This window comes from Pimephales promelas, chromosome 20, assembly GCF_988280905.1.
Source record: "Pimephales promelas chromosome 20, fPimPro1.hap1.1, whole genome shotgun sequence".
Lineage (NCBI taxonomy): Eukaryota > Metazoa > Chordata > Actinopteri > Cypriniformes > Leuciscidae > Pimephales > Pimephales promelas.
Window position 1 is genome coordinate 16576877 of NC_142788.1, and position 11238 is coordinate 16588114.

Consider the following 11238-nt stretch of genomic DNA (forward strand, 5'->3'; position numbering starts at 1 on the left):
CCCTTCCAGAGCTGAGATATCGAAACTCAAAAATTCGGCCCGAAAAAAAAAACGACAGTGGTACCCCTTACGGTTTTTTTTTTGGGCGAAAAATTAAGTTTCTCCAATCTTCCCAAAACTCTGGATTCTGATAGAGGGCCATGAGACTTAGACCTGAGTGCAAAAATGGAGGCTCTAGCCCCTTCCAGAGCTGAGATATCGAAACTCAAAAATTCGGCCCGAAAAAAAAAACGACAGTGGTACCCCTTACGTTTTTTTTTTTGGGCGAAAAATTAAGTTTCTCCAATCTTCCCAAAACTCTGGATTCTGATAGAGGGCCATGAGACTTAGACCTGAGTGCAAAAATGGAGGCTCTAGCCCCTTCCAGAGCTGAGATATCGAAACTCAAAAATTCGGCCCGAAAAAAAAACGACAGTGGTACCCCTTACGTTTTTTTTTTTTGGGCAAAAAATTAAGTTTCTCCAATCTTCCCAAAACTCTGGATCCTGATAGAGGGCCATGAGACTTAGACCTGAGTGCAAAAATGGAGGCTCTAGCCCCTTCCAGAGCTGAGATATCGAAACTCAAAAATTCGGCCCGAAAAAAAAACGACAGTGGTACCCCTTACGTTTTTTTTTTGGGCAAAAAATTAAGTTTCTCCAATCTTCCCAAAACTCTGGATTCTGATAGAGGGCCATGAGACTTAGACCTGAGTGCAAAAATGGAGGCTCTAGCCCCTTCCAGAGCTGAGATATCGAAACTCAAAAATTCGGCCCGAAAAAAAAACGACAGTGGTACCCCTTACGTTTTTTTTTTGGGCAAAAAATTAAGTTTCTCCAATCTTCCCAAAACTCTGGATTCTGATAGAGGGCCATGAGACTTAGACCTGAGTGCAAAAATGGAGGCTCTAGCCCCTTCCAGAGCTGAGATATCAAAACTCAAAAATTCGGCCCGAAAAAAAAACGACAGTGGTACCCCTTACGTTTTTTTTTTTTGGGAAAAAAATTAAGTTTCTCCAATCTTCCCAAAACTCTGGATTCTGATAGAGGGCCATGAGACTTAGACCTGAGTGCAAAAATGGAGGCTCTAGCCCCTTCCAGAGCTGAGATATCGAAACTCAAAAATTCGGCCCGAAAAAAAAACGACAGTGGTACCCCTTACGTTTTTTTTTTTTTGGGCGAAAAATTAAGTTTCTCCAATCTTCCCAAAACTCTGGATTCTGATAGAGGGCCATGAGACTTAGACCTGAGTGCAAAAATGGAGGCTCTAGCCCCTTCCAGAGCTGAGATATCGAAACTCAAAAATTCGGCCCGAAAAAAAAACGACAGTGGTACCCCTTACGTTTTTTTTTTGGGCAAAAAATTAAGTTTCCCCAATCTTCTCAAAACTCTGGATTCTGATAGAGGGCCATGAGACTTAAACCTGAGTGCAAAAATGGAGGCTCTAGACCCTTCCAGAGCTGAGATATCGAAACTCAAAAATTTGACCCGAAATAAAAACGACAGTGTTACCCCTTACGTTTTTTTTTTGGGCAAAAAACTAAGTTTCCCCAATCTTCTTAAAACTCTGGATTCTGATAGAGGGCCATGAGACTTAGACCTGAGTGCAAAAATGGAGGCTCTAGACCCTTCCAGAGCTGAGACATTGATATCCCACATAGCACTCATGGCATTATAAATATCTCAATATCTCAGCTCTGGAAGGGTCTAGAGCCTCCATTTTTGCACTCAGGTCTATCAATGTCTCAGCTCTGGAAGGGTCTAGAGCCTCCATTTTTGCACTCAGGTCTAAGTCCCATGTCCGTCTATCAGAATCCAGAGTTTTGAGAAGATTGGTGAAAAAAGATAGGGGTACCCCTGTCGTTTTTTCTTTCTTTTTTTGGGTCGAAATTTTGAGTTTATCTGATCTTCTTGAAACTCTGGATTCTGATAGAGTGCCATGAGACTTAGACATGAGTGCAAAAATGGAGGCTCTAGACCCTTCCAGAGCTGAGATATGGACATCCCACATAGCATTTATGCCATTATAAAAATAGTGGGTTCATGGATGGTAGAATTATAGGATGGTGCTTGGTGCCACAGACTGAGGGGGCCCCCCTGAATGCAGTAAATAGTTTGTTCTATTTATTTTATTTTATTAATAATATATATTAATTGCATGAATAATATATTAATTTGAATAATTTTAAGTCACCTGGTTGAAAACCACTGATTACAACAAGTCCCATAATATCAGTATTGTGACAAATCCAATGTGTCTTATTGAATGTCCTTGACCATCTTTATTTTCAATTCACTACAGTTGATCCATGAGCTTTTCTACAAAAGCAAATAGTCATTCATTAAAACATCCTGTTGTGCTATAAATGTTTTATTTTACACAAAAAGTTATGTTGATTCAGAGACATTCAGTTTACATGACTACAACCTTATGATTGTATGAACACAATCATTAGTTAGATCACAATCCCTCTGTGGCACAAAAGTGCAATCAGTACCAGACAGATTTAAGAGTGTAAAAATCTACAAGATTTCCAAGAAAAAAAAAAACATGGTAGCACTTCCACTCCGGTACAAAGTGTCCTGACTTTATACTGTATCGTATGTATATATTTTCATCAGCCACAGGGTAGTTTAGGGTTTTTCAAGAGTCTGTCCATTCTGTTCTCTTTTTTCCTTCAAGGTTGCATGCGAATGGCTCCGTCCAAGCGTATCACTTCGCCGTTGATCATGGGGTTTTCTGCAATTGCAGTCACAAGGTGCGCAAACTCAGCTGGATCTCCCAGACGTGACGGGAAGGGCACCTGCCTGGCCAGGAAGTTCTGCACTTTCTCAGGTAATCCTGCTAGAAGTGGTGTTGCGAACAGACCTGTAAGGAAAGAAGAGGAAAAATGGCAAAGATGATATAATAGAAAAGGTAACAAAAAGGCATAATAATGAATTAACTATGTTAAAAGTATAAGACTAACAAATGGAACATGATGGGGATATCATTCTGTTTATGTTTGTCATCTTTGACTTATGTTCATTGTTTTCAGTGTTTGCTTGTATCCATCTGCTTCTCTGCATGTTCGCTTGATATAGCCTAATAAGCTGACTGCCTGTTTCTTTTTTCTGTCTACAATTTGTATTATTATTTTTTTATGAAGCGACCTTGGGTTCTTGAAAGGCGCTATAAAAATAAACATGTTATTCTTATTATTAGATATGTTTCGGCGATACTGACCTGGAGCGATGGTGACCACGCGGATCCCCATTGGTGAAAGGTCTCGAGCAATAGGAAGAGTCATTCCCACAATCCCACCCTTAGAGGCGGAGTATGCAGCCTGACCCACCTTTAAAAGTCAACAAAACACCTTACAAAACATGTAGTGCTGCAATGTTATACATCTGTAAGATTGACAAGTTCAAAAGAAGGGTTCAGTAAGATGTCTCATACTCACCAAAGCTACATTTATTTGATCAAAAATAAATGTATTAAAATACATTAAAAAACTTATTTTAAATTGAAATTATATAATAAAATGTAATTTATCACTGTGATGCAAAGCTGAATTTATAGCATCATTACTCCAGTCTCCAATGATCCTTCGAATTCTAATATGCTGATCATTCTGATATGCACATTACCAGTGTTAAAGGGGTGATGAACTGAGAAATCAAATTTTCCTTGAGCTTTTGACATCTAAGAGGTCATCATATAATAAGAATATGCTGTAAGTTTCAGAACTGAAAACGTCCTTGTTAGTCCAATAAAAGCTTTTATTGACACGGCCTTTGAAAACGCCTCGTTTTTAAAAGTGGGGAACTATGACGACAAAGAGGATAAAACACCCCCCCTGCAGAAGATGATCAACGCCTGCTTCACCACGGCAGGTTTAGCCCCGCCCACCGATTCGCGCATTACACACATAGCTAAGCATCATACATGCTTACTTCGTGATGACAAACTGGATTGCTACCGAGCAATAGGACCTTATTTCGGAAAAATATGAATAGTCAATGGCGAGAGACAAATTATCTTTTTATTCCGTCTGAACTGTGACCTCAATTACACATATGATGTTTGTCAATTTAAAAGATAATTCTGAAAGTCAAAAACGTCACAGTTTGTCATACAACAGAAGAGTAACATTTAGTTTTATGTGAAAATCGCTCTGTGAACTACATCTCCCTGGAAGAGAAACGAGATCCGCTGCTTGTGTGTGTGCAGTCTGGTACAAAACACTCAGGCAGGACGGCGTAACGTTACGATTATAACGTAAGACTGTAGAAACAATGACAGACAGCCTCAGTAAAGTTAGCTTCATTCATTGGGAGAAAATGTGCGCCTTTGGGGTTTGTAGTCTTTGTAATTACGTATTTTCACAGTCTTTACCTCAACGGTTTTACATCAAACTGCGACTTTCTTGACTTTAAAATGTATCTTTTAAATTGACAAACATCATATGTGTAATTCAGGGCACAATTCAAACGAGATCAAAATATTTGTTGTCTCTCGCCATTGACTACCATTCAATATTTTTCCGAAATAAGGTCCCATGGTGGTCGACCGGAAGGGGCGGGACTTAGGCTCTCTATACAGAATATTGTGCAGTGCCTGGTTGTGGAAGACAGTCGCTGCATAAGCTGTGGATTCCAATAGGACTGCATGGATAAACTTTATTTTTAATGACGTTCCAGCTGATGAGGGTAAAACATCGTCGTCTGTTGGCTTCATTTCACTGAGGATTGTTTTTTCAACAAGACTGGATTTGCAGACCGATTAAGAGTAAAGAACGGTGCTGTGCCGTCTATATTGGATCTGACAGGAATATTGTGCAACACACGGACTCTGGGTTGAACATGTATGGACGAGTCCGGTTGCCATTTTACAACATTGGACTTTTTCCCCCATGTGCACCGTCGGGTGAGTTAAACTCATTATAATATGCAAAACTGTTCTCCACTCACAGCAGTGGGTGTTTACTTCCAAGTCTTCAGTGCGACACGCCCAAAAAAACCGACTGTTTTTTAGGTAGGCTCAAAACCAGGGTACAAAATAGCCTATTACTTATTCATTTTGATGTTTTTGAATGCAAAAACCAAGCGAACGTTATAAGTTGACCTCAGACAACAATATAATAACATTTAAAAAGCCAGTTCATGACCCCTTTAAAAACTTTTGTGCTACTTAAAATTTTTGTGGAAACATTGATACATTATTTTAGGATTCTTTGATGAATAGAAAGCATTTATTTTAAATAGAAATCGTCTGTACCAATATAAATGTATTTACAGTCACTTTCACTATCCTTGCTGAATAAGAGTATGTAAACAATCCGTGACCAAAGTAAACATGAAGCTTAATGTATTAATCACCAAGTGGTGAACTGGGGTGGGATTAAATAAGTTTTCTTCTTCCCACTCCCTTTCAGGCAGAATTCAATTTGGTTTTTTTTTTGTTTGTTTTTTTTTGTTTTTTTTTTATTGTTGTTTTTTTGTTTCTTGTTTCCTTTGCACTGTATGACTTAACAAACATTTTGTCTGCCTTGTACTTTTGTGCCATTGCCTGAAATAAATAAATAAAAAATAAATAAATAAAAAGTATTTTTTAATTAAAAAAAAAAAATCTTACAGAGCCCAAACTTCTGGACGTTAGCATATGGCTGTTATACCTGCCCATCATAAGCAGCAACACTGGCTGTGTTGATGATGCAGCCTCTGTGTCCATCTGCATCAGGCTCATTTTTTCCCATCTCCCCTGCAGCTAGTCTGATAACATTAAAAGTCCCAGCGATGTTCACCTTTAATAGATAAAATATATAATTCAGGCAATAACATGGAAAAAAAGACTGATGCTTTAGAAATTACAGAGATAAACTTTACAGTGACAAATGGCAGTTGCTTTGGCATATTTAGAATAATCATCAGCTGTGGAAGTGTATGATTGAAACTCTGGTTTCTGATAGAGGGCCATGAGACTTAGACCTGAGTGCAAAAATGGAGGCTCTAGACCCTTCCAGAGCTGAGATATTGATATATTTATAATGGCATAAATGCTACATGGGATGTCCATATCTCAGCTCTGGAAGGGTCTAGAGCCCTAAAGTCTAAAAGTCTAAAGTCCCACGGCCCTCTATTAGTACCCATGTCGTTTTTTTGTGTGCGAAAAAATAAGTTTCTCCAATCTTCTTGAAACTCTGGATTCTGATAGACGGCCATGGGACTTAGACCTGAGTGCAAAAATGGATGTTCTAGACCCTTCCAGAGCTGAGATATTGAGGTCCAAAGTAGCATTCATGCCATTATAAATATCTCAATATCTCAGTTCTGGAAGGGTCTAGAGCTCCCATTGTTGCACTCAGGTCTAAGTCCCATGGCCCTCTATTAGAATCCAGAGTTTCAGGAAGATCAGAGCAACTCAAAATATGTCGTTTTTTTTTTTTGTGTGCGAAAAAATAAGTTTCTCCAATCTTCTTGAAACTCTGGATTCTGATAGAGGGCCATGACACATGAGACCTAAGTGCAAAAATGGAGGCTCTAGACCCTTCCAGGGCTGAGATATTGAGATATTTATAATGGTAATCATTTATTATAAATGATTCATCCGTAATTTTCATCCATAATTTTATATTAGGGAAGAAAAACTACCACAACTTCTGTTTCATGCCTAAAAGTGTCAAATATGAGTTTCATTCAGCATTGTAAACACAGTGAGGCTTACCGTGATAACACGAGTGAAATCCTCCAGACTGTGGGGAAGGTCCTTTTTAAAGTTGTACGTTTTCACAGCCACAGCTATCCCAGCACAGTTCACCGCCAAGTCCACTTTGCCATACTTCTCCTTGGCCAAATCCACAGCCGATCTCACATCCGACTCCGACGTGACCTGAAGGAAAAAAACATTCTTTGAAATCTGCACTTTCTAAAAGATCAAAAAGAGAAAGTGAACAATACAAAAGGGTGGTTAATAATAAATATCACTTACATCAGTTGGTGCAAATGCACATCGCTCCCCAAGAGCAGCGGCCAGATTGTGTCCATCTGAACTGGGCAGGTCCAGGATCACAGCGCTGGCCCCCTGACCGATGAGCCGCTCCACAGTCGCTCTCCCCAAGCCAGAGGCCCCTCCTGTCACCAGACCCACCATACCCTGTCAAATTGTCAAAATGCCCGTTTGGGGGGTGTATCCTCTTTGGGGTGTATCCAAGTGCAGTCTTAAAAGAGTTAATAAGATATAAAGGGATACTCCACTGTTTTTCCATAGTAGCCCGCAAATCATATTCACTTTATAGCCCTTAATCCTGAAGACTCAGGAGTGATCCTAATTTTTATTTATTATAAATGTTATATCACTGTCTTTGATAAAGTTTTGTCTATCCATTTATTTTTTATTTTGGGGGTATTTTTGAATTTATTTATTTCAAAAAGTACCATATTTTCTATGTAAATTATGCTTATTTAAATGTTTTATTAATTTTTTTAACCTACATTAAAATATCATTCCAATAAGTTCTTAGAGCTAAATCCTAAAGATGAAGTGAATTTGCCGTCACCAGGTGTCTTATTTTGGCTTGTTTTAGAATTTATTTTCAATATTCAATGAGAATTTTGTATTACAACATAAAAAATATATTACAAATTTAAATGTTAAGTGCTATTATTATTTACAGAAAGGAGACTAATTTTAATCGCTAGACACTAGAAAGACAGACGTAAGGGAAAGAAAGATAACGTTACACAACCTGCATATAGCTTGGTGATGTTTCAGTTATACTACAAACACATGCAGTCATGGTTCAACGGTAATATACGGTACCTTATATCGAGGACTAATACAAAGGAACAAATAAGAGCAAAGCTGGATAATCGACATTGTTTAAAATATTTACCTGTTTATTAGTCAAACTCAACTGCACAGAAGTTTCATTCAACTAGTTAGCAGTGAGGCTAGAACTTCAAAATACTGTGAAATACAACCATTTAACGACGCAAAATTCACACGAGTGGTAAACCAACCTTGACCATTTGAACTAACTTACGGGACAGAAAACTTTTTTGAGACAGTAACGTTACATTTCTGTTAATTCGTTCAATTTCTCTCACCTTGACATTTCTGATGTTCGCCATATTGACACGCTGCAGTGTGCAACTGCTGCTTGGGTACCAGAGGTGACGTCAACGCACGACGTAAGATCCCTTGCTTCAGACCAATCAGAAATACGGAGACGATGACACCCTTTAACGCGATTGGCTGCAGTTCATTTGATTGACATCTTCACATGAAGTCGCGCGCCAGTCATTCATATTTTAACCAGAGCCATGTATTGAGAAGGTATCACACCAGAAGATCCAAATCCATGTATTATCTCAATACAAGGCTCTGATTTTAACTAAGTGCTTGACGCATTTAATATAGGAAGTAGTGCTGCTGTGCTCTGGCATAAGGTCAATTTACACCTCTGTAACCATTAAGTAGTAGTAGTAGTAGTCCCTTTACAGGGCAATTTAAGTAGCTTCAACCTCACAAAACATCACAGACATTACACACACACACAAAAAAAAATAAAAAATAAAAAAATAAAAATAAAATAATAAATAACCATTAAATTAACCATGAAATAAATTAAGACCTTCAGTTATTACCATCAATATTTTTATTTGGGGATAAAAGTCACCATGAAATCAAAATCACATTTTTTTTTCTTCTTTTTTCATGGAAATGCAGTATTTATTTTAAAATGATTCATCCGTGTACATCATCATTATTTTAAATTTTATATTAGGGAAGAAAAACTATCACAACTTATGTTTCATTCCGACTTTAAGGTATTGTAAAATTTGTACAGTGAGACAATCACCAAATCTCCACAATTTAAACTAAAGAAGAAAGCACACAGTACAAAGATAGGTAAATTCAGCTATCCACAAATGAAGGACCATCATTGGTGAATCTGATGTGAGGGAGCAGCTGTGAGAAAGACAGTAGGCTGTATAGTTATCTCCCAGATCTGGTGTGATCCCAAACTATACAAACTACTACCTCATTCCACAGCCCCCATGCAGCAGCTCCTCTACCTGAAACCCTGCGGGCGGACACAGAAGGCAGAAAGACATGTCAGTGCTACAAATAAATAGCTTATTTGTGCTATTTTTATTCTAAATTTAATGAACTATCTTTTCCACTGCTAATGTGATTTTCATAAATCCCACAGTGAAGGCTGTCATCATCATCATCCTTTAACCCCTAGCTCAAACATCCATGGAGTGTGGGCAGACTTCTGGCATATTTCTTTTGAAATATGAGTCATCATGATATATCATGAACAACAAAGAGATTACACAAAATGGATCAGGATCTGGTGCTCCACAGCATTTGATGTTATAAATGTATTGCCACTTGTATGTGCTTAGAGAGCAATGGCAAAAAATAATGAATACAGCATATTAAATTATGCTATGCTTTATAATATTGTTACTATGCATTATTTATTTTTATAATTCTATATTTCAAAAAATAATATCACAAAATAATATTTCACCGTATGACTGAAACCCTTGTTATAATATGCATCATGCAGTGCACCGTATTAGAAAAGATGATGCAATAATAACAGTGTCTAGATGTATTAGGACTGGTCCTTGAGTGAAATTAAGCAATGAATCAACCCCTATGGAAGATTTTATTGCCACATTCAATACAGCATAGACGCACTGTCACATACACAGAAAACTTGTCCAGTTATTAATATCCCTGCTGGAAAATCCAAATTAAGCTGGAGGCTACATTTTGGAAGATGGTAGCTTGTTTCTTGACTCTGTTTGTTGCTGGTCCATGATGATCAGCTAGAATCAAACTGCCATGCTCCAAAGCAAACTGGTAAACTGATAAGTTACCATCTTAAACTGGATTTTCCAGCAGGGATGTGATTCCCACCCGTGCATATTTCAAGAGAGCATCAAAATAAACTGCATGTAAACGGAATGTTAGAGGTGATGGTGACTGTTCTGGTATACCGGTATAGTTATTATTGCAAACCATAACCATCTATCCTAGCTCAGTAACGTACTTCTGTCTTAGTAATTTACGTTAACAGCTGGCAGAGGCGTGATAATGTCAGTCTGGTATGTTTGAATCCCATCAGTGTTTGATCGGCTGATCTGATCAGTAGACTGTCTGGCCGCCAGATTAACTTTATCATGACAAGCAGAGACACGCGTGCGATTATCATTTTTATAATTATCAGTGTCTTATCGAGAAAATTCAGCTTTACAAATCACAGATCGACACCCTAACTAGACTGACTTACCGCTTGAAATTGAGCATTGTATCAGCTTATTTTTCAGTGAATATCTGCATGCATGATCTATTTTGCCTTTCACATATTAAGATCATATACTCTGAATAAGCTATCAAATACGAAAAATGGCGGTTGCCTCACTAGTGCCCCCGGTTTGGTAATCAATTAATTGCATGCTAAAATAACCCAAGTCATAATATTATACGGAAATGTGTCCATGCAGATGTAAGACAGAATGTAAATTGCTGTGCCCGTGTTCGCAGTGACTGCGGCAATAACAATTTAAAGAAGGAACGTGGTGTTGCGCTCACCTGAGATCACGACTGTACATGATACCGCCATCTTACATCAGCACAAGAGCAGAGTGAGAGACGCTGGCTGCAGGCGCGCAGATCTACCCCTGAGGTGACCTGCCCCTTGAGTGATGGGATCCGATCCGCCGCCCTCTCAGTTCACGATTAGGTCATTTAATGGACTAAAAAGTGTGCAATTAACAACTAATTATTGTCAAATGTCACAACTTGCACGGAAGAAAATGCCATTTGTTGCCATTTCACGAGGAAGGTTGCTTTCCCATTTTTAAATGGCGATTTAGTCAAGTTAAAAGTAGCCTACATTTGAAACATTATAGGCCGATCAGTGTTTAAATGTTAATAAATGGGACTTCCTCGAGCTAAATTTTAAAAAATCGTTTTCGAATATGAGCTGCGTTATGCTGTTATGACATAACATGATGTTTAGTAAAAAAAAAAAAAAAGTAGCCAAACATAGGCTTATATTTCTCAAAAGGTCAAAAGATTTATAGCAAAAAGATCATAGAATATAAATTATAATTTTATTCATTTTAATACTTTTAATAATACATTTAGAAATTTTAGAAGTAACACTTTACAATAATGCAAATGTGCTTGCTAAAAACAGTAACATTAGCATCATTACTTCAGTGTCACACGATCCTTCAGAAATCATTTGGTGCT

General features: G+C 37.9%; 1 protein-coding gene and 1 long non-coding RNA gene across 2 annotated transcripts; both read right to left on the minus strand.

The window, feature by feature from the left end:
- Positions 1-2333: 2333 nt before the first annotated feature.
- On the minus strand, positions 2334-8194 carry hsd17b10 (hydroxysteroid (17-beta) dehydrogenase 10). The gene is made up of 6 exons (XM_039653072.2): positions 8067-8194; positions 6949-7113; positions 6685-6849; positions 5636-5764; positions 3205-3313; positions 2334-2847 (listed from the first exon to the last, which is right to left on the minus strand). The coding sequence occupies exons 1-6, from the start codon at positions 8088-8090 to the stop codon at positions 2657-2659; spliced, it is 783 nt and encodes a 260-aa protein (XP_039509006.2). The 5' UTR covers positions 8091-8194; the 3' UTR covers positions 2334-2656.
- Positions 8195-8598: 404 nt separating this feature from the next.
- On the minus strand, positions 8599-10622 carry LOC148970623 (uncharacterized). The gene is made up of 2 exons (XR_016148028.1): positions 10573-10622; positions 8599-9046 (listed from the first exon to the last, which is right to left on the minus strand). It is a non-coding gene; the product is annotated as an uncharacterized LOC148970623 (long non-coding RNA).
- Positions 10623-11238: the final 616 nt, after the last annotated feature.

Coding starts and splice junctions, on each gene's coding strand:
- hsd17b10 (XM_039653072.2), bottom strand. CDS start 8,090: ATGGCGAACATCAGAAATGTCAAG. Junction 7,114..8,066: donor CGAACATCAGAAATGTCAAG/GTGAGAGAAATT, acceptor ACAATTTGACAG/GGTATGGTGGGTCTGGTGAC. Junction 6,850..6,948: donor GTGCATTTGCACCAACTGAT/GTAAGTGATATT, acceptor TTTTTCCTTCAG/GTCACGTCGGAGTCGGATGT.